Here is a 23,939-nt window from a genome sequence, read left to right on the forward strand (position 1 = left end):
TGGCAGAGGCCCCGGTGCAACGAGTGAAATGGGGTCATCACTGTCCAATATCCCCCCCCCTCCCAGTGCAGTTGCACCGCCGACGTACTCGATGGTTCTGCCACTGGGATTCGGCAGAATAGACGGCGGCAGCACACGTGCATGGGTTCAGAGCGATCCTTGCCTTGGTTCTCAGGGTAGTGTTCTACAAGCGAGAATACTCGAGCATCGCGGCTGGAGCAAAACGCAACTTGCAATTTGAAATAACACGAACTGGAAGGTTAAAACGGAAACAATAATTAATAATTTAAATGAATCTCAGCCCTGGATCGTGTAAAATGCATGTAATCGTTGGGGGGGGGGGGGGGTGTGAATCAATACAATCTGAGGACGTTGTTAAATAATTCATTTTTAATTGACTTCAATGGAAAATTTTTTAGAAACCAAAAAATGAAATAACAATTAACGCGATTCTCTGGTATCCCTGTTGGCATTTGGAGGTTTGGAGGCTCCATTTGCCACCACGTAACATCTGGCACGGCGGTCACGGATGGATCTCTGTGGAGGTCACACCCCGTAGGTCACACCTCGTATAGGTCTGCCTGTGCACGTGCCCCGTGAGCCCCTCCCAGTCGCCCACTCCCACACTTTCAGCCTCGCCACCAGCTTCCTTTGCCGCCCCCCCCCCCCCCCCCCCCCCGAATTTTCACAGCCAGATGACGGTAGCCAGAACTGCATCATCCGCTGAGAATTAACGCCGCTATTAAAGGAGTAATTTAATTATTATTGTTAATCTTTTTAAAGCAATCTGAGGTTTTTTTGCGGCGCTGGTATGATGCCTATCGGAGATCGGAAGCCACGGCCCTTCCTCCTCTTGCATCAGCTGTGTGGTGGCCTCCAGGTCCTCGTATATCCGGCGCTATTAGAGGCCTGCGCTTGTCTCACAATTTGCTGCCGTAGAGGCTCACACCGTTGGATAGAGGGGCCCTGTGACTTATGCCCTTTGATGCCACTCAGACTTGCGGTTGCCAACGGTCCTGGTTTTCCCAGCATTGTCCTCTTGTCGAGATGGCCCATCCAGAGAAACAGTTTCTGAGGACATTAAAAGTCCTGGTTTGTATCACAGCTGCATAAGAACGAACCACGCAGGTGATGCGTTTTACATGTAGTAGTTCTAACCCTTTGCCGGGATTGAGATTCTTCCAATGATACGTCCCAATTATTTCTACATTAGGGAGGTGGCAACCCTACTGACCACCCAGGGTAGCGAAAGCTAATAATAACGATAGAACCATTTTATCTCTAGGTCACAAATGTGTGAAAGCAAGGTCACTCCTCTGGTAGCCTTTAATTAATGAGACGTGTTTTTTTTAAAGAAGGATAACCAGAGTATTACAGAAAACCATTTTGGGTGGGAAAAACCCCCCATAACAAATGTGAATATTTTAATATTCCGTGGCTGTTTCTAAAGGAGTGTGTCGTCTATAAAACGGATGGTAAATATGGCGCCAAGCTTTCTACCCATGGTGGACACTGCCCGCCGTGGCCACTGGGAGCATTTGCCACCCCGGGTGATAGCGCCCACAACCGTCTCGTGTCTCCACCGAGCTGCACTGCGAGTGCGCGTGCTGGGGGCAGCCGCCACGTGCTGGGGGCAGCCGCCACGTGCTGGGGGCAGCCGCCACGTGCTGGGGGCAGCCGCCACGTGCTGGGGGCAGCCGCCACGTGCTGGGGGCAGCCGCCACGTGCTGGCACGGCTGCCACGTGGGAGTGGAGCAGTGGGAGGGCGCCACTGCGTGCGCGTGGCACCACGGCAGGTCCCAGCTGACGTGCGATGGAGTCCTCGTGGCGTTCGTGGTGCCGCCTACCAACGCACGCAGAGACTTTTTGGCAATGCCTCGTTTCTCAACACGGCTTCATAAACAAACATCAGCGAGAGGGACCTACGTTATTATTTATCATGTATTAAGTGTGTTAACAAGCTGCCTGCAGCAAGTTGCGAGCCTCTGCAAAGTCAATAGCTAAAGGCTAACATTTGCTGGAAGGAACATTTTCTTCCTGTAAGATTTCAAGCAAAAAGGTATCAAGTGAATCATCATTGAATACTGCACAGAATGGAAGGAGACTGACATTTAACGAGCGAAAAACTGTTATGAGATAACATTATGGTTGTACAGCGCATGTGTTTAAAAAAACATGACGGATACAAAAAATAACCAAAGTTTATAAAACTATTCAAATATAATCAAATTTAGAGATGCGGGAAAAAAATAAACAGCTCGTTTCACGTCAAACAAAGGGGTGGGACACGTAGTGCGGCGGTAGCGCATTCGCAGATTGCTTTAGTCGATTGCGGTTGAAATCCGACAGGCCACCCCGGTTAATACTGCGCAGTGTATTACCAGTACAAGACGTTAGCACAATGCTTGAAGATCCCCAGACGTCGCCTGCCAGAGCAGGCCACTGTAAGCCAAATGGGCCAAATTTCCCAAATTCAAATTACCCAGCTTACACACAGCAGTAGTAACCGTTGCCTCCTGCTGGTAGAGTCATGCCCACTCGCAGGCCATGTGCCGAGTCACCTTGTGCCACAGGGACAAGTTGCCACTCGGGTTGACCTTCAAAACATTTGCGGTGAGATGCGCTTCACTTAAATCGCGCGTACAGCGGTCGGTCGCCCCGGTGTGAAGGGCGTCCCATAAATAACAAATGGTCAGCATGATCATTATCATCATCAACCAGCTGTTCCTCTCTTCCGCCTTGCACACCCACCTCCCCACGGGTCCCCCCCCCCCCCCCCGTGCCGGCTCGTGGCCAGGCTGTGGAGGGAGGTGACGCGGAGCCTGCGGGCGCGCGACCTGGAGGCGGCCACGCAGGCCAAGCACCGCGTGGAGGAGCGGCAGCGAGCAGAGGCGCGCGAGCGAGCGGCGAGCGGCGCCCCCTGGGAGACGCGGGTACGGCAAACCACCCCACCAGCCCCCACCCCACCGGCCACCAGCCCCCACCTCACCGGCCCCCCTCGCCCTATCACGCACGCATGGCATGAGGACAAAGATCCCCTTCTCCCACGTAGTCTGTGCATGCTGTTGGGGCAAGTTGCTTTTCACGAGCACCCAATGTTAGCCCGTAGCCTGGAATCGAACCGAGATGGCCTGGTTCGTAGCCCCGCGCACCAACTTCCTGCGCTAAATGCCGATGGAACAAAGACAAAGATCGCCCATGTAGCATACATCGACTGTTGGCGCAAGTGCTGTTGGAATCCGATGACTTGGTCCGTAGCCCAATGCACCAACCGTTGTGCTACTGCTCCCCATGCTCGTAAAACAAAAACCACACAAAGATCACCTGTTGAGTCCGCATAGAATGTTGGGACAGGTACGTTTATCGAGCACCTAAAGCCAGCAATATCGCATGGTCAGTGCCACGCCTGGCTGCCTTTGTCTTCCCATCATTGAGGTGTTCACACCGCATCAGGTATTAATTTAAGAGCTAGTTGACCTATGGCATTATCCGTTCAGATATTTGCCACCTGATGTTAGCAGTGGCTGAGAATTGAACTCTGGTCATTGGGTTCGTAGCACAATGTAGAAAACAGGGCACCACTTCCACAGGCTCGCCTAGATACACACGCAAAAGTGGCCACAGGTCAACGCACGTACATAGACATGGTAACATATGCGCTTACACACGTAGATACATTCACGTACACAAAAATAAAAAACGCGTGCTACACGTACCTATGAACACCCGCAAAGAACGGCAAGCACGCGTGTACATTTACACGCAAATTAACGCGCACACGATGAAGCATGCACACACACACACGTGACATGACCAATGCAACTTTGCCTGCCGAAAAAAAACGCCACTGAGATTCTTCCGGTTCTATTTTCTTGGCGCTTCTCATGCAAAACCAATCCAGATAACCGCAGGATGAATTGTATTCAGGCCAACCCGAGTGTGTGAGGCCAGCACAGACCTTCTTAATCAGAGGGGCCACATTCCCGTCGCACCGATGACGAACTCGCCCAGAGCGAGCGCGAGGAGGGTCCTGCGGTGGGCCCTGCAAGCATCGAGTGGCCCTTTGGCCCACCCGAGTTCTCCCCGTAGTGGCGCGTGTCACTGCCACTGGTAGGTCTGCCCCCCACATTCTAGCTCTACTGGAGCCAGGCCAAGCACCACCGTGACCCAGAGCTGCTTGTGGAGTGGACTTGGCTGGGTAGATTCCTTGCCACGTTTTACAAACAGCCGCGAGATGCCACAGCAATTCTGAAATTCATGGGATGAAAACGTTACTTTACTTTAATTCTTATATTTCAGGAATATCACTAGATACCTAGTTTGATTTTCAGTAGGGTTGGTGATGGGACAAATAAACTGATAGTCAAATTGGTCAATTTGCCTCCCTAAACAATGATAAATCAGCCACGCATGAACTACAATTTCCAAAAATGGGAAACTCAGGATTTTTCTACAAAAGCAGCGATTCCAACAAATTGGAATAATAAAACTAAACAAAAAAATCCGTAATAGCTGCACGAATTGAACCCCTGGTCTATGATGGGAGTAGAAAACAGGCACACATCTGCGTTATAAATATAACATGAGTGATACATTAACCGATAAATCCATTCATCCGTTGTTGGAAAGCAATATTCATTTTTTCAGGGTCAGCTGCTGCGACTCGCAACGTTTTGCTGCATTTACAATCCCTGCTTAAGTGTGCTGTCAAAATACAAATGGTGATCGTATCTCAGAACAGCGTATCTCTTGCCGGCCTCTCATCTCATGGTGGCGTGCAGAGGGGCCGAAGGCTTCTGTATTGCTTGCTGCAAGTGTCTGTTGCAAAAATGTTTGTCTGCAAGCGCAATGGTTTGTATCCAAATGTTACGAGGCCTTCGTCACATCTCTAGGACTTAATTCATCTGTAGAAGGCTTCTTATGGAACACTCGTACCAGAGTGCACAAGTGGAGGTGCTTCCGCTAACAGTGACCCGAGCAAGCAATTGCAGGGCTGCACCTTTAAATTGTATATGCTGGCTATTTAATTGTTTAAGGTGGCGACATCGATTTGATGATGCACACTCAACAGTATAGTTACGGACACGTTTTGTCGAGGTCACGTCGTGTTCGATGTCACGCGTGGGACTTGTTCCGTCCCGTCTCCCTGGCAGCTCTTCCAGAAGCACGGGGAGCACTGGGAGTACGCGAGCCCCCTCGCCAAGCGCCTGGAGGCCACGGGGCAGCCGTGACCTCGCGGGGTCCCTGCACGGCCCTGGGGGAGGGGGCGGCGGCGGTGACGGCCCGACACCGGGTAGCTCAACGCGTGGGCGAGGCGGCGCACTCCGTCAACCTTCCTCTGGTGCTCGTTTCCTGTGGGCCCTTCCCCCGCGTTAACGTTGGGCCTGTCACTCGGGTTGACACCCGCGAGGTACACGACAAAAACCACCAGGGCATATCAATGGGAAGGAGATGTCACAGTGCCGGAGGAGGGGAGAACTCCGTGTGAGTGCGGCGTCTTGACGACTGGTGCGTTATTCCACAACTGGCAAAAACTGGAACTTTTTTCGTCCGAGCGAAGACTCGCGTATTTCCCAGGTTGGCTACCTCAAAAAGAAGACAATCCTGGGATCGAGGTAGCCGTCCTGGGAAAAACCCAGGGATGGGTGGCAACCCTATTCGTTCCAGCGTTGAGAGGCTCCGAGGCACCGGGTAGGAGTCGTCGCTCGATCCGAGGGACCAGGAACCAGGCACCGCCTCTCGCGGCTCCCTCGCTCCGGCCGTGGCTGAAAGTGCTGCCGGCGCAGCCTCGCCACGCCGTGTGGAGACCACCGGCGGTGGAGCAGATGCGGCTGCCACCTCGGGGACGGTTGTGATTTACGAGCCGCTCCCTTCCTCGCTTGGTCGCTCTCCTCGCGCCGCCAAACCTCGCGGGGAAAGTGACCGTTGGCGGAGACGGGGCCGCAAGGGCGTCTCACCCCTCCGCCCGCCCGCCCACCCGCCCCCCACACGGCACCCCCAGCCGGCACGCGTGTTTGCCGTGGTCTTTGCTCCCGCGTCAAATCGCCAGCCCTCCTCGCGACGCCGGCTGCACGTCCCCACGGCTGGGCCTAAGGTCGAGTTCAGTAGTCGTCAACTCAGGTTACTTGTGGCTCCACAACGGTCGAGCAATTTCACATCGACAAATCTTCACTCGCGTCCAGGAGACATGGAAAAGTCTTGCCGGGTGTGATGCCACCGATTTATGCATCACATAGAATAACCAATAAGTCACGTCGAATTGTGAGACTCCCAACCTAGGAGATAACAGGATCGCAAGTGGGTTGTGAACCCATCATCTGTGCGAGTCTCTTAAGCAAGTGCAATCTCTACAGTCACATTCATTCCACACGAGACGCTGCTGTGAATGGGATTGACCGAGCAAGTCAGATGGCAAAATAAAACAAGTCATCCGCTGCTCATGTGCAGTTGCGCAAGGGTGCCTAAGTCTTCGATCCCGTGATGAGAATGCAATCTCGCCGCAAAGACTGGGACAACGTTAGTGCACGTGAAGAACAGGGTCATTCCCCAGCCACTACACAATGGTTACACAATATCGCACTGACATAGCTTTGAGAATTACTAGAATTGTTTACTTGACAAATGTATTAAATACATTATTTGGTGACGCAATAATAGACCCTCGTCTGTATGTAAAAAAAAAAGTCATTCCTGCTCTATTTAGTGTGTAAGTTGTATGCGGTCTCAAAATACTTGCAGAACTGACGAGATGATCAAACACGGGCAGAGCGAGCCCACGAGTAGCACAGTGGTAGAGCAAGCGGCTCACAAATGGGGAGAGGTTCCGAGTTCAACTCCTGGCTGGGGGTTGTGGCTCAAGCCATCATCCCCTTAGGGTCACGAAAATGAGTCCCCCAGTGTTGTGGTAAAGCTACATCTTAGACTGGTTACTGCGTATCGAGGTGTACGTGGGAGAATCGATGGACTCCGTAATGAGTCGACAAAACCCTTGAAGCCACCAGAGGCGCTAAAACCACCACAGTGTTTTGAGAAGAATGGATTTTGGCGACCGGAGAATTGAAAACGCTGAAATAGCGAGTGCCGGGAATCGTTTCGGGCTTGCCAATCGGCACAAAGTGTTGGCAATAATCCAAGGAGAGTGGCCCCGTGTGTGCGCTGCGCGGGAGACGGGGAGAGGTGCAGAGGAGCCCTCGTAACGCCGCTGCACTCGGGTTGCCACCTCCGAGAAACAAACAAATCCGGGACGCGTCGTGCCGAGAAACGTCATCTCGCCAGTCCAGAAGAGAGGACCGCATGCAAATGCCTTGCCTTGAGGAGTGGTGAAATGTTGCACAGGCAACAAACTGGGAATTGTTGTAGGTCCTGGCAAGACGTCGTAGACGGATGTTTTCAGGGCCGTTACTTCAAATAAGTAAAGACTTCTGGGAAAACTACGGCGGGCGGCAACTCCACCCACCACACGAGCAACTTCAGGCCCAGGGGCCCAACGCAGTCCACGTTCCCGTGTTGGAGATTCACCACATGCACGGGTGCAGGCCATTTGTTCAGTCCACTGCTGGACGAGGGCCTTCTCGCACCGTGCAGAGAGCGCCAATTGACCACACTTCACCACTGTGGTCAGCCCGAGCTGGTGCGGGGAACATTGCATCGGGGTTTTCTGTGCTGCCCCCTGCTGCCCACGCGCGTGCGCGGGTCTGATGGTGGTGGAGGGCATCCGTGGAAGGGCCCTCCCGGCCACTGTTCTTCACCAATTCCCAGAGGGAGGAGGGGGGGCATATTCGCCGATAAGACATCGGTGTGCGATGGCCACCGCACATTTGAAACCATTGGGGTTTGACGGCACGATGGAGCGTTTCACTTTGTGTGTTGTCGGGGGCCGCACACGAGCGAGGGGCCGCACTGAAGGTCACCGTTGGCCCCGCGGGCCTTGCGATGAGGACCACTGCCCCAGGCTCTACCCTGCGTGGCTACCAAGGGCCGGACGATTAAGTCCCATGGCAATAGAACTCGCACGCGGGTATTGGGCAAAGCTAGCTGGACACACAGGGTCACTGCACCTTCCCCTGGTGGTTGGCGTTAGGGTGTGTAATGTAATCTAAACTCAAAATGCTATTCCGATTAAAGTTGTCAATCATTGTCTATCACCTGCCATGACTCTTTCCCACGGGCCTGCGATGGATTACTCCACGGAGTGTTCCACCGCAGGAGCGTGGGAACTTGTAACGGTTTGGCGAAGCCTTCATCCAGCAGCGGCTCGACCAGGGCCGATGTTGATGCGATGGAAACTCAAAATGCCGACACGTTTGGCACGATTTCAAGCACGAGAAAAGCCTACACACAACACCTGTGCCACTTCAGCGGTGCAGTGATGGCTGTGGGCACAATCGGAGTGAACAAATGAGGTGCGCGGACGCACGCGAGGGCTTTGATACGCGAGTTGTGTGGAGTCCAGTGGCCCGAGGCTAAGCCGTGTTGACACGAATACTCGCCCGCCCCGAGGACTGTCTGTAGGCGATGCTACAGTCACACGGCGAATGTTTTATGCTGTAACAATGTGTTTGTAAGGCGCTATATTAATATTACACGTATTCTAATTAAGCACTTACATTTTACACGCCGTGTATCACTCGTCCCTTAGCCAATCCATTTAATTACTTATTGCGGTGTTCATGGGAACTAACAATTGACGACTATACTGCCTGGAGTAAGGCAACTATAGGATGGCATTCTTACTCCATTCGGAGTTAGGGTTGGGGTCAGAAATGTGGTCAGGGTTGTGATTCAACATCACTGCTCCACTAGACGGCAGACAGAGCCCATTCGCAGATAGTTTGTCAAATGTTGTGAATAGTCAAATATTCCATCACGGTTTTTTCTTCAGGAGTTATAATTGCATACCGGTCGCCTGTTTTTGAAAAGTGATTTTTTTTCCTTTTCATTAAAATTGTGTTACATGCTTGAGCTGTGTGTTTGTGTGTGGCTCAATCCGGCACGGGTCGGTGGTGTGTGGAGCAGGGTTGGTAGCAGCACCGCATTTCACTTCCACAGAGGCCCATGGGACTCGGCAGCAGCCCACATCATCGTTTACACGTTTGGGGTATTCATCACAAAGTGGGAACGTGATCACTGCAGGAAACAGAGGCTCACGTTACAAAACGCCTCGGCCTTTCAAGGGGACGACCCTGGAAGAGATGCCATAAAACTCCTGCCAACATCTCCAAGTCCTCTCTCAAAGTCATCAATTTTTCAATTCATTTCATCTTCATTTCTGGTGGGGCAGGCAGGGGGTGCAAGTCTGCTTACTCAGCTGCGTCCAGTGGTTCATTCCCTGCAACTCTGTTACACCATCCAAAACGCTCTCGTCACTTTAAACTTAAAATAAATGAAAAACACGTGTAGCATTAATCATCATCTGCCTTGCGATATGGGCATTGGAGGCGTTTATCCTATAAACGCATCTAAATACGTGCGGCGAATGCAATAGATTCTACAAGTTATACACGCGCGCACCAATATATTCATGAAAATATGTTGCAGTACAACACTTGCAAAATCCCGACAATGGTGTCCACAGGGCCCAGTGGCGCAGTGCATCACCTCCACGGCGACTCGGCGGGGGGGGGGGGGGTACTCGGCCCATCATCCCTCTTTCCGGAGGTCGATAAGCAGTACCACTTTATCGAGGAAGTCAACAGCGGTTGTGTTATGGAGAGACTTGCGCCCCCCCCCCCCCCAATGAAACATGTGGAATGTTCACCACTGGAAATGTAGTTACCTAATGCAAAAATCAATGTTTAGACATAAATTTAATTGGAACGTGTCTTTGTAAATGAAAAAGCATGCGCATAAATGTTGTCCTATTTTATCCACGCACGGTATTTCTCATGGATAATTGAAACAGCCAAATGGAGCGCGTCTAGACAGTGTGTGGCGGGGTTCGCCACACTCGTGAGGCAGAGACGAGGGCACTGCCACGCGGAGGCCGTGGCTGGGGACAATGTAGGTTGCAGGAGTCTCCAGCTACGCCAAGTTTTCACACGGAATCCATCAGTTGGCTAATAACGAAGACAAGACGGAAACGCCACACTGGGGCTCCCCAAAGCGAAACAAACGACGCTGCTCAACGCTGCGTGTCCGCTGGCGCGACAAAGATGGGACGCAATAGGCCTCAACAACGACCTCGGTTGTGTTCGATGGACAAGTCGGAGCTTAACGCAACGAATGTACAACATCGCAGGTCTGCGTTTCGCTACGAGGGCGGGCAGGGTAGCTCGGTGCTCGTGTAATGACAGTAAGAGTCAACCGACGGTGTGAGGGGACTAGTGGCTTCGGGGGGTAATGACAGGGGAGTCAGCCTGCAGTACGAATGGACGGGTGGCTCCGGGGATGATCGAGAATAGGAGGGTGGCCAGGTGACGGAAGAGGAGTCAGCTGGTCGAGCGAGCGCCGAGAACCAGCGAGAAGGTTCGGGGATGGGGGCGTGGCCACGAACCGTCTATAAAAGGGAGATGCGCGGGAGACTCGGGGCTGTTGCGGTGGGGGGGGGTCTCCGCCGGGTCTCGGCGAGCACGTGGTGCCTGAGTAAAAGAAACTATCTCAAGACAAGTGCGTCCAAGGCGTCATCACACTCGCGCAGCGCAGCAAGACGCGCCCGAGTTGGATTACAGACGCGGGACACCTGCTGTGTGTGTGTGGGGTGTGTGTGTGGGGTGTGGCTGTGTGTGTGGCGGGGTGTGTGTGGGTGTGTGCTGTGTGTGTGTGATGGTGTGTGTGGGGGGGTGTGTGTGTGTGTGCGTGTGGCGGGGTGTGTGTGTGTGTGTGATGGTGTGTTGGGGGGGGGGGGTGTGGCAGAGTGTGCGTCCTCCCATTGCCCTGGCATGAGGCTCTTCCCGTATCTCCGCTTTTCTCCCCACAGGCACAAGAACAAGCAGCAGCAATGCAGCTGGTACTGACCCAGGCATCCCAACGCCAATTGTGTTTGCCACTTGCTCAAATTGGGACGACAACAGCGACAACATCGCAAGGATCCGTCCGAAATGAAACATCGTCTCCAGTCTTAAGCGAGGCGTTTTCCCCTAAACAACAACAACGCCGCAAAGAACGCCCGACACAGCAGCAGCGTCAATGACGTCTGCAGGTGGACAATCGACGCCCCGGGCCGATGCAGCCCTCACTCACGACCTCAAAGTCCACCACGGAGTCCACCCCCCCCCCCCCCCCCAGCTACAGCGATGGTCTGCACCGGTCCTGGGAAGCCGCCGTGGCCTCACGGCGAGCGCGCTGCACTTAGCAGAGCGGGGGAGCGGGGGGGGGGCGACGGGTTCGATCTCCCGGCGCGGCATGTGCAACAGTGGGGCACGTGGTTGTTTAAATCCCCTCCGCATCCGTCCACCCGCGGCACGAACGGGCGAGCGTCACCGAGTCGTGGTGAGCGGTGCTCGGTGTGGTGGAGCTGCTCGGTGTGGTGGAGCTGCTTGGTGTGGTGGAGCTGCTCGGTGTGGTGGAGACGGGGAGGCGGAGTCCGCGGTGTGGGCAGCAGAGGGCAGCACAGCGAACCCATCGTCTTGCAATGCCCCGCCATCACCAACCCGCACCGACCAGCGTGGGGAAGTATGGTCGGATGCCCCTCACGGCCAGCGAGGTGTGGGGAAACCCTCGTCCAGCAGTGGACTGACAAGCCAGGTCATGCAGGTGCAAAGCATGTCAAACTAAACTCCATCTATTTTAATTTTAGATTTTAAGCTTTCGTGACTGCAATAATTCACACTTAGGTTTTTTCGGTAAAGTCACGTAGGTGAAAAATAACTAATAAAGTAAATAATAATAAATAATAATACAATTATAGAAAAAAAATATTTTATTATTTGTTTTTATTATTTATTTTTTACCTACGTGACTTTACCGAAAAACCTAAGAGTATTTTTAGTTTACCAGGTAAGGCCCACTGAGCAAAATTGCTTTTTTGTCAGAAGCGACCCAGCCACAAATGACAGCCCAACTAAGTGGATTGTGTGGAACATGAATAGCAGCCAAACACTCGGAACGGGCAAAGTCGATTCTGAATGTGGAGGGGACCCCCAGGGGGAGGAGGAGGAGGAGGCGGCAGCTCGCGGCGCCCTGGGCAGTCCGCTCCGTGCGTGGAGCGCTGCTGGCGCGGTTTGGCAGCCGACCGGCAGATGGCCACCCTGGCAAACAACTACAGCGGAGGCGCCCGATCTCGGCAGCTCAGCAGGCTGGAGCCTGGATAGCGCTTGGATGAGCGATCACCCCAAGCACAACGCACGTCTGCGTAGGCTGCGTGGTAGGCAGTAGATAGTACAGCGACATTGTTGCGCCTAACTGTAATTATATATGCCAGTTAGAACTAAAGTTAAGACAGGGAAAAATATTGACCATTCCCTCGTGTGTCGAACTTCTTTCGCACCGTACGTAGCGAACCGTGCGCGTCGGAGGTGCGGGGGAAGGACAACAAACGAGCACACACGAAGCGGTTCACTCGCTTGGAAGGAGGGAGCCAGTTGGTCTCACGTGCCCCACGCCCCCCCCCCCACCCACACACTGCTCGAGACGCTACCTTCATTGGGCAGAACTTGCGTGCTCCATCAGCCTCGACTCCTTCGCAGCGGCACAGCATTTCCCAAAGCTACTGAAGTGTCTTGCAGACTCCCAAAACTCCAGTCCTCGCAACCCACCACCACCACCCCACGTCTTTCCGCGTCCACCAAGTTCTCCTCCCCATTCAAATCAACTCGTGCCACGCTGCACGCGCCCCATGATTGTTAAACAAGTCCCACGTGACGATCGTTTCATAGAGCCCATTGAAATGAAGAGCTCTCCGTGTGTGTGTGGTGCCACAGCGACGGGGCCGCTCTGCCGAGCCAGGGAGCCGCCCGGCTTCCCCCACCGCACTGCCCCCAATCACCCGCCCCACATAAGCACACACCCGCACGCATCCCCCCCCCCCCCCCCCCCATAGAGCTGGAAGGGAAGGTTACCCGATCGACCGGTTTTTATCCGAGAGACCCTTATCGGGATTAATTCTCACGGTTTCCGGCGATCAGGGAATTGGATGACCTCCCCCGTGCTACGTGGTACCGCGGCGCTGCTGCCGGCCTTAATATGGTATGGTCGCGGCGTGGGGCATTCGGCCACCGCGGTTGAGGCGCATTTCCCCCCCACACACACCCCCACGAGTCGACGGGGCAAGCAGGGGAGGCACGGGACAGCATGAATAGCGGGGTCACAGGGGCTGTTGCGCATAGTCATGGAGGGTTGGGATAATTGCGCTTGAGCGCGCAAGCCCCATTGTTAGGAAGGGTAAGGGAGTAATTAGGATTTACGCCTTGCACGCAGCACACTGATTAGCATATCAACAGCGCCTGGGGACTGCCGTGCGCGGGCTTGGGGTGCACGAGCCCATTGTTCAGCGCAGCATCCCCTTTGGAGGTAGGGAGGATAAATAGAGGAGCGCAGAGGGGAAATCGCTCTCTTACTCCAGCGCCAGGCGACCAGACGCAGCTCGAGCCAGCGACCCGAACGTCCGTGCGACGCACCGAGGCACGCGGTTAACACAAGGATCAGCGGACCGCCGTGGACACTTAACAGTGAGTAAGAAGGGGAATTAGAATCATAGCCGATAAATAGGGAATAGGTACAGGTTTAGTGGAATAGGCCAGCCTCGTCGACTCACTGATTCAACATCAATTCGCAGGTGGCATATAATAAATCATTAATAGCGAAGCGTGGTCTCGCGTGATCTTGTCGTGCAGTGTGAGCGTGTGGGGGCGCTGTGTGCACAGTGGTTCGCCACGTGAGTGAGCGCTGCGCGGAGCTGAGCGCGCGGGTTGCGTGTGGGGACGCGTGTGGTACTGTGTGTGCGTAAGCTCGCGGCGTGCGTAATCGGCGTACCCCAGGTGCGCGATTGTAACGTGAGCGGCCAGCGCGGCGCAGAGAAGCGCAAGAGTGAGTGCCGTACAGAGCTGTGTGTGTGGGTGTGCGCGTACGTAATTAACCATGCCTGCTACGCGGACCCGCGGTGGAGTGGAACCCTCGGGCGACGGCTCCCACACCATGGGTGAGGAACTTAGCAGCGGTTCGCTTAGCAGCGGGGGGGCGATTGATGATGCTAGCCCGGCCGTTAGCATTATCGAGGGAGGGATTTCGGGGGCTAGCGACCCCCACAAATTGGTGTCGGAAGCGGTACGGACCCCCGCGTTACCTCACGCTAAAATAAGACTAATATTTACCGGCCGGGGGGCCCCTTCGTGGAAGGCATTCGCCCGCAATCTCTTAGGGGCCAAGGAAATTAATGGATGGACGGACGCGCAGGCAGTACGTCAACTTAATATGAATCTTGATGGGCGGGCAGCCGATTTTGTAGAAGCGTTACCCGCGAGCGCACAGACACAGCTAGAGGAGCTGATGCACCGACTCGATCAGCGCTTTGGCACGCGTGACGAGGAGGAAGCAAAATCGGCCTTAGAGGCGCGCCGGCGCCAACCTGGCGAAGATCTACGTGATTACGCCGAGGATGTGCGCGAGTTAATAAAGATCGCACGCCCGGGGTACGCAACTGATGTTATTGAGGAACTGGCCGCCGAGAAAATCCAGCGGTACCTGTCTCGCACGGCGTGGTGGCAGCCAGACATGAGCTGCCCACGTCTTCCCTTTAACACCCTTGTCGAGCGCGCACGTAAGTGTGAAAGAATTCACAGCGAACGCGCGCAGCTCCGGGGGCTGGGACGAGAGCGCGCCATTGCGAGCCTGCTCTCGGAAGACGAGGAGGAGGAACAGGAGCTCGCGAGGAAGGTAAGGGGCCGGGAAAGAGAGCCTCCAGTGTCCCGCGAGACAACCCCGGGATGGGTTGCCGGTATACAAACGGGTATAAAGGATGTCTCCGGCCAGGTAAACCAGGTACGCGAGGACGCAAATAAAAATATGAAGACCCTCCAGTCTGAGATGGGTGAACTACGCTCGACAGTAGGGGGACTAGCCGGGAGGGTGTCCCAATTAGAGGCCGATTTGGGACAACTGCGTACTGGGAGAGGGAGCGGACAGGGGACCCGCTACGGAGCCGCCCCCCCTCCCCGGGCATGTTATATGTGCGATCGCCGAGGGCATCTAGTGAGGGATTGTCCGGAAATCACCCGAGCTAGACAGACACGGGGGTTAAACTCCAACGCCCCCTAGAGAGCGGACCAACTAGGGGTGCAATCGACGCGGTCCCGATACAGATAGACGATAATGAGAATAATGGCGAGCGAGTGATCTCCACACAGGTTCCAGCAACAACGCCCACGGAAACGGCGACTCCTGGCGACTGGCTGCGGGAGCTGGTGGCGGGGATCACGGGGGCCACGTCACTGGTGGAAGGGGAGGTAAACGGAGTGCGTACCCGCATCCTACTGGACACGGGGGCGGTGGCCTCGCTCGTGAGCGCAGCGCACTGCAGCGCGATCGGGGTCGACGTGCGTCACCTGCAGGCACCGGACCGCGCGCTGCACACGGCGAGCGGAGCCGGAATGGGGCTGCTGGGGAAAGCCACCCTAGAGGTCCGCATAGGCAGCCAGGTGTGCACGCAGGAGTTCTACGTGTCGAGTGCGTTGTGTCACGAGTGTATCGCAGGCACCGACCTCCTAGAACGGTTGGGACTCAACGTGCAACCCCGCCAGCGATGCGCCACCATGGAGAGCAACGGCGAGCGGATACCGTTCCTGGGACGAGAACCAACGCGCCGCCGCTTTGCACCTGTGGCCGCTATCCTGGCGACGGCAGTCACCATCGGCCCGCTCACCGAGATGCTGGTGCCGGTGGCAACATCCCCCACCGACCCCGCGCTCCGACCATCAGGGGAGGTAATGCTAACTCCTCACCCGGAGTTGGCAAAACGGTATGGGGTTGTGGGATCCGCCACGTTGGTAAACGCAGATGGGGACCGATTGTTTATGCGGATGTTTAACCCCCACAATACCCCCGCGATACTGCGACGGCGCACCCCGATAGCCACAGTACACCCCCTGCACGCACGCCACTCTAACGACTCGGTGTTCGCACTCTGGGCTGAGGACCCCGGTCGTCCTGAGGGTGAGCAGGACCTGGCCTGGCGAGTCGGCCCGACTCCCCGAGCCGAGGTCGTTCCCCTGCTCGACGCGTTACATGTACCATGGGCGGACTTACCTAAGGGAGAGGCCGATCGGCTGCGCGAGTTACTGCGGGAGTATGCCGACGTGTTCAGCGAACACGACTCGGACGTGGGTCGGACCGACCTTGTTAAGCATCAAATTGACACCGGTGCAGCCCGACCCATCAAACTCCCTGCGTACCGAGTGGGCGCACCCGAACGCGCCCAAATCAAAGAGGCAGTTGGGGACATGCTTCGCGATAACATAATTCAGCCCTCGGCGAGCCCCTGGTCAGCCCCGGTGGTACTAGTAACGAAAAAGGATGGGTCAACCCGGTTCTGCGTCGATTACCGTAAACTAAACGCAGTCACGCTCGGCGATGCCTTCCCCATACCTCGCATCGACGACACCTTCGACAGTCTCGCAGGAGCGCGGTATTTTTCCACCCTCGATCTGGCGTCCGGTTACTGGCAGGTGGAGATGACGGAGGAGGATCGGCCAAAAACAGCATTCACCACCCCGATGGGCCTGTTTGAGTTTCGAGTGTTGCCGTTCGGACTCACTAACGCGCCCGCGACGTTCCAGCGGTTGATGGAGTTGGTGATGCGGGGCTTGCAGTGGGAACAGTGCCTGATTTACTTGGACGATGTGATAGTGTTCAGTAGATCTTTGTCTGAGCATTGGTCCAGGCTTCGAGAGGTGTTCCAGCGACTGCGAGCGGCTCATCTCAAGCTCAAGCCACGTAAGTGTTACATCGCACAACGCGAGGTGGGGTACCTCGGGCATCGCGTCAGCGAGGCAGGCGTGCGCACCGATCCGGAGAAGGTACGCGCCGTAGTGGAGTGGCCACGGCCAAGGAATCTGACGGAGATCAGATCATTTTTGGGGCTCGCCACCTATTATCGTCGATTTGTAAAGGGATTCAGCGAGATTGCACGCCCCCTCACCCAACTCACCTCCCCTAAGCACCCCTATCAGTGGACGGGGGCCTGCCAGACGGCCTTCACCACTCTCAAAGACCACCTCACCCACGCCCCCACCCTCGCTTTCCCCGATTTTACCACCGATTTTATTTTGGACACCGACGCCTGCAGCAGCGGGCTGGGCGCGGTGTTGTCACAGGTACAGGATGGGACGGAACGAGTCATCGCGTACGCCAGCCGGACCTTGAGTGGGGCCGAACTGAACTATTGCGTGACCCGCCAAGAGTTGTACGCCGTGATTTTCGCATGCAAACAGTTCCGGCCGTATTTGTACGGCAGGAGATGTCGCGTACGCACTGACCATTATGCTCTGCAGTTTCTTCTTACATTCAAGGAGCCGCGGGGGCAGATGGCCCGGTGGTTGGCGCAGTTGCAGGAGTACAACCTGCAAATCGAGTATCGGGCTGGCCGGACGCATGCAAACGCGGACGCCTTGTCGAGGCGACCCACGGTGTACGCCGAGACGAGGGCGGAGGAGGCCTGCCCGTGTTTCACGGGGGGACGCTGCCGGCAGGCAACGGACCCCCGAGAGGCCGCGGCCACTGACCCCCCCCCAGCGAGAGAGAGGGCAGTGTGCGCCACGGAAACCCTCACAGGTGGCACTGAGGATCCCGTCGACCGCCCGGCAAGCGCGGGACCCGCGGCTCGGGACCCGATTGGACGGATCCAGGAGGACGTCGGCTGCGCCTTCCCGGGCCTAAACGACGAGCAGCTGAGACAGACCCAGCAGCGAGATCCGGATCTGGCGGCAGTGGAGGTGGCACTGCGGGAGGAAAAGAGCGCCCTACCAGGACCCTGGAGCGGTTTGTATGCCCGGTTGTGTGTGCGGAACGGAGTGGTACGGGAGTTAACCGAGGCCGGCCAGCCGGGGTGCATCTGTGTTCCTGCCCAGGTGCGACCCCAGCTGCTACGGCTGGTGCATGACCACCCACTCGGGGGCCACGATGGGGAACGACGCACTCGAGAGACCCTGCGTCGCCAGTATCTCTGGCCCAAATTGGCACAAGATGTGGCCGCCTGGGTGCAGGGCTGCCGGGCCTGTCAGCAGTGTGGGCAAAAGCCGGCGAGGTACCAGGTACCCCTGAGGCCGTTCCGAGTCAGTCGGACGAATCAGTTGGTCGGAATCGACCTGCAGGGGCCCTTTCCACGATCCCACCGGGGCAACCGGTATATTCTCGTAGCGGTGGAATACTTCACCCGCTACCCCGTGGCGGTGGCTATCCCGGATAAAACAGCCCTTGTAGTGGCCCGGGCCTTCGTGGAAAACTACGTACTTAAGTGCGGGATCCCCGAACGAGTCATTACCGACCAGGGTAGTGAATTCGAGGCCGAACTATTTCAGGCGCTGTGCCGAGAGTTCGGGATCCAGAAGGACCGAACCACGGCGTATCACCCCCAGGCGAACGGGATGGTAGAGAGGATGAACCAGACTCTGGCCGGGAAGCTTAAACGCATGGCGGCCGCGAATCAACAGGACTGGGACGAACACCTTCCCTATGCCCTGTTCGCCTACACCACCGCCGTTCACACCTCTACAGGACAGACCCCGTTCCTAATGATGTTTGGTCGCGAGTCTCGCCTGCCCGCAGATCTGCTGTTCGGTGTTCCTCCGCCGCAACGGGAGGAAGGGAGCCACCCCGTGGAGTACTTGCTGGAGACCCTGCGAGGGGCCAGGGGCCGAGCCTGCCCGCACGGAGAGGCCGCGCACCAGCGGCAAGAGCAGGGCGCCCGACCCCGTATGGAGCCCCCCTTCTACACTGCGGGCTCCGAGGTGTGGCTGTACACTCCCCGCGTCGGTGCCGGACAGGTGGGGAAGCTGACCACCTACTGGCGAGGACCCTGGATTGTGAGACGGCAGATCTCACCATGGACGGTGCTGATTCAGGGAGGAGAGAGGGGCCGGGAGATGGTGGTCAACATCCGCCGACTGAAGCCGTGGCGAGCAGCCCCCGAGGGGGGGAGCCCCGCCGTCCAAGTACCCCGAAACCCCGGGGTCCCCCCACCCCCCGTGCCCGGGGGCCTCGCGCAGTACATGGGCCCCACGGAGCCCCGGGCTCCGAGGGGCCCCGGGCGGGGCCGGGGGCGACGAGGACGGCGACCCTTAAACCCCACCGCCTCTGAGTTTGTTCCCCAGCCCGCAGGTGCCAGGGGCCGAGGGGAGCCGTTGGAATGGAGGAGGAGACCACCGCCGGAGCCCCAGGAGACGGAGCCGCCACCCCCGAGGCCAACCACAAGGGCCGGGCGAATCCCGCGGACCCCGCGGCGATACCTCGTGGGGGCAACCCAGGCGAGGTGCTCAAGTCAACCCGGGACGGGGACTGGCACCCCGGGGGGCTATGTGGTGCCACAGCGACGGGGCCGCTCTGCCGAGCCAGGGAGCCGCCCGGCTTCCCCCACCGCACTGCCCCCAATCACCCGCCCCACATAAGCACACACCCGCACGCATCCCCCCCCCCCCCCCCCCCCATAGAGCTGGAAGGGAAGGTTACCCGATCGACCGGTTTTTATCCGAGAGACCCTTATCGGGATTAATTCTCACGGTTTCCGGCGATCAGGGAATTGGATGACCTCCCCCGTGCTACGTGGTACCGCGGCGCTGCTGCCGGCCTTAATATGGTATGGTCGCGGTGTGGGGCATTCGGCCACCGCGGTTGAGGCGCATTTCCCCCCACACACACCCCCACGAGTCGACGGGGCAAGCAGGGGAGGCACGGGACAGCATGAATAGCGGGGTCACAGGGGCTGTTGCGCATAGTCATGGAGGGTTGGGATAATTGCGCTTGAGCGCGCAAGCCCCATTGTTAGGAAGGGTAAGGGAGTAATTAGGATTTACGCCTTGCACGCAGCACACTGATTAGCATATCAACAGCGCCTGGGGACTGCCGTGCGCGGGCTTGGGGTGCACGAGCCCATTGTTCAGCGCAGCATCCCCTTTGGAGGTAGGGAGGATAAATAGAGGAGCGCAGAGGGGAAATCGCTCTCTTACTCCAGCGCCAGGCGACCAGACGCAGCTCGAGCCAGCGACCCGAACGTCCGTGCGACGCACCGAGGCACGCGGTTAACACAAGGATCAGCGGACCGCCGTGGACACTTAACAGTGAGTAAGAAGGGGAATTAGAATCATAGCCGATAAATAGGGAATAGGTACAGGTTTAGTGGAATAGGCCAGCCTCGTCGACTCACTGATTCAACATCAATTCGCAGGTGGCATATAATAAATCATTAATAGCGAAGCGTGGTCTCGCGTGATCTTGTCGTGCAGTGTGAGCGTGTGGGGGCGCTGTGTGCACAGTGGTTCGCCACGTGAGTGAGCGCTGCGCGGAGCTGAGCGCGCGGGTTGCGTGTGGGGACGCGTGTGGTACTGTGTGTGCGTAAGCTCGCGGCGTGCGTAATCGGCGTACCCCAGGTGCGCGATTGTAACGTGAGCGGCCAGCGCGGCGCAGAGAAGCGCAAGAGTGAGTGCCGTACAGAGCTGTGTGTGTGGGTGTGCGCGTACGTAATTAACCATGCCTGCTACGCGGACCCGCGGTGGAGTGGAACCCTCGGGCGACGGCTCCCACACCATGGGTGAGGAACTTAGCAGCGGTTCGCTTAGCAGCGGGGGGGCGATTGATGATGCTAGCCCGGCCGTTAGCATTATCGAGGGAGGGATTTCGGGGGCTAGCGACCCCCACATGTGTTCACGTGTTGGTGCAGACAGCGTTAATTGCCGAGCGCCTCACGTGTTGAACAATCATGGGGCGCGTGCAGCGTGGCACGAGTTAATGTGATTGTGGAGGAGTACATTGGTGAACGCGGAAAGACTGAGCGCGGTGGTGGTGGCGGTGGTGGTGGAGGTGGTGGTGGTGTTGGATCGCGCGGACTGCAGTATCGGAAGCCGCTCTCGGGTTGCCCAAACACTTTCGCAAAACCCCCTTCTTCTCCTGCACGCGCACCAGAGTCTGTTGGCATCCCTTACCACCAACACAACCCTCACGGAAATCTTGAGGCCCAGCGAGAGAGGTTTGTCGGTAATTTAATAGATGTGTTTTGTAATGAGAATGCTAATTGGTCAAATTCCCCAAATTGGCACCAACCCGCGCTGATGAATGTGGTGGCTCTGCTTGCTGTGGCACGAGACCGCCAGCGACATTTCCTGCAGAACAGGAATGTCGCTCCCTTCACGGACAGAGCCATCTCCACACTCAATGGGCGCCGTGGATAGACTCGTTCGCCATCCCGCATCTGTGGTGGAAATTCTACATTCATATGGCCGTTTCAGGTCTCTCCACGAGACGTGCTAGCCGTTGACTTTGCACGAAGCATCGTGTTTATTTAAATGATTCAGAAAACAATGAGAGCGATGAACCCCGACTGGAATTGGAACTCGCACCTTTACCTAAGGCGAAATCAAATGCGGTCTTAAAACAACGGCGGTAATTCTGGATTCAAAGCCACTTTCATCACGTCCGTGGCAGTGAGAGCAAATAACGTTGCGTCACATCTTGGCCACACACAGACGGACCTCACCACGCGTCGTGCATTTCAGTCACTCGGCAAGTAAAACATTCATCCTTTGTGTTCATTTGCAACAAACTTTATTTTAAAACAGTTCAGAAACACTCAATTTAAGAGTATACAATCAACATGTTCAAAACGAATGGTTTGATTTTACTTACGTGTGTGTCCGCGGTGTATTCAATACAAGGTGCTAAGAGAAGTTAGCCCTTAGAAACCCCAAAAGCAATAAAATTAAAGTCTCTCTCGGAAACGTGACGAGGAAGTCAAGGAAATAAACGTTGCAAGCGTCGACATCAAAAGGGGGCAACTTTGGCAGAGACGGGAGCAGAGAAGGCACTGAGGTAGTCGGATTCCAACTGGGAGCAGAAGCGGCGACGAGGAAGAGGAGGAGGACGAAAGGAGTTCATCACAGCCGACAGACTCCTCACGACTACTGTACATCGACGCGAACAGACGAGCCGCGGGCGACATCATAACAACCTCACAATGTAACAGCATTTACAGTATTGAACTATGTTTACACTTAACAAAGAGAAAACTCTGCATTCTGAATACTTTCATAAAGCACACCCCAATTGCTCGCCCCATTGGTGATTAGGTCAGTGGAGAAGCAAGCGGGGTTGTGGTTTTACCATTCCAGGTGCCCCAGCTCGGACTGGTGACACGCAGGGCGTTAGAACGCCTGTATGGCACGGGGAAAATTCTACACATTCACTATAAATGTTCACTTAAAGCTTTCGTGACTGCAGGCATTCATATTCTTGCGTCTTTCGATCACAACACAAGCGATGGCGATCGCTTGTGTCGTGATCGAAACGTCGTAGTTTTTTGTTATTTTCTTTGAACCATCTACGTGACTTTACCGAAAGACCCAAGAATATACATTCACTGCAATTCAAATATAATGGGTTTTTTTTATTCAACATCGCCACGTGTTGCACAACGAGTAGCGATGTGTTGCATTGATGCAGACTGAGGATGAATTAAGTGTGAACGCAATTACAAAAATCTGGGTCATTATTCTCCCCATAATCCGCGTATGGATTATACATTAATACAAAACAAATTGCTGATCAAAGTGCTCGCACGTATTCCCATCAATCTTTGTTTTCCCAATGAAATGTTTCAGCGACTGAGGAGACCAGGCCCTCTTCTTTCCCACAGGGAACAACTTTCTTGTCATACAAAAGTCTAAATGGCGTTCCTTAAAAACATCAACAAACCATTCCCACCAATGATGAGCAAATCTCCAAAACTCACAACTCCAGTGTTTGAAATAACAAATCTCAAAAATATATATACGTTAACGGAAAATTGTTTCCCAAAAAATCCATTCCGTTTAAAGCATTCGTAATAAGCTATCAGAGAAATAATCGTCCATTATCGGTTGTGAACTTAATTTGGTTTGGCAAATGCGATGGTGCATTGAGAACACTGCTGTTTATTTTTTTTTATCACGTACGAAATATATACAATTATTTACCAACGTAATTTGTACAAAAAACTAAGAAAAGTCTAACAAAACTGACAATAACCTCTATCTCCAAAGTGGACAACCGAATATGTCACAATATAGCCCTAGAATAATAGCTGTGTTATGTACAGTGACATCACGGCCATACGCTCTTAAAGTGCAACGCTGCGCGTGTCCTCGTATCTCTGATCGTGGAGTTGAAAAGCTTGGAAATTTGCTCTTCAATTTCTTTTGAAAGGTTCCCTCGAGTTAAATAAAAAACGTGTTTTAAAGCGAATGTGAATTAAAGCCTTCTTATTTACGACATGCAACGCTGAACGGACACCGTTGTTCAGCTCTCGCCTGCACTGCGTCTAAACTCCATGAACAAAAAACACAAAAAGTCAAATACATCAATCGCGCCTCCGACATCGTTCAACGCAAACGGCAATTTGCGACTCACGTTTTTATTTCTCGTGACTTTTTTTTTTTACAAAGAAAGAAATAACAGCTATGCTGAATGTATTCGTTCAGCATTTTGTCTCTAGATCGTTTTCTTTTCTTGTTTAGTTTCACGCAATAATCTTGATTGTTCAGGCAAATATCGAGCAAGAGAAGAGCACGGGGTTCCGGCTCTCGAGTGAATCGCAGCTCCCTTTAAAGACGTCTCAGCACAGGGGACCCCGTGGTGTCTCAGCACAGGAGACCCCGTGGTGTCTCAGCACAGGAGACCCCGTGGTGTCTCAGCGCAGGAGACCCCGCGGTGTCTCAGCACAGGAGACCCCGTGGTGTCTCAGCACAGGGGACCCCGTGGTGTCTCAGCGCAGGAGACCCCGTGGTGTCTCAGCACAGGGGACCCCGTGGTGTCTCAGCGCAGGAGAC

At 55.2% G+C, this 23,939-nt stretch overlaps 1 protein-coding gene across 2 annotated transcripts in view; it reads left to right on the forward strand.

Moving 5' to 3' along the window:
• LOC133351962 (oxysterol-binding protein-related protein 9-like) overlaps nucleotides 1-8,943 on the forward strand; it is a 42,579-nt gene extending 33,636 nt beyond the window's left edge. For both annotated transcript variants that reach the window (XM_061567606.1, XM_061567607.1), the window contains exons 14-15: nucleotides 2,798-2,933; nucleotides 5,154-8,943. In XM_061567606.1, coding sequence (XP_061423590.1) covers nucleotides 2,798-2,933; nucleotides 5,154-5,231 — 214 coding nt within the window. In that variant the 3' untranslated portion in view covers nucleotides 5,232-8,943. The remainder of the gene's footprint in view (nucleotides 1-2,797; nucleotides 2,934-5,153) is intronic.
• Nucleotides 8,944-23,939: the final 14,996 nt, after the last annotated feature.

The sequence above is a fragment of the Lethenteron reissneri genome, chromosome 39, assembly GCF_015708825.2.
Source record: "Lethenteron reissneri isolate LAM-NWPU_2019-01 chromosome 39, ASM1570882v1, whole genome shotgun sequence".
Taxonomy (NCBI): domain Eukaryota; kingdom Metazoa; phylum Chordata; class Hyperoartia; order Petromyzontiformes; family Petromyzontidae; genus Lethenteron; species Lethenteron reissneri.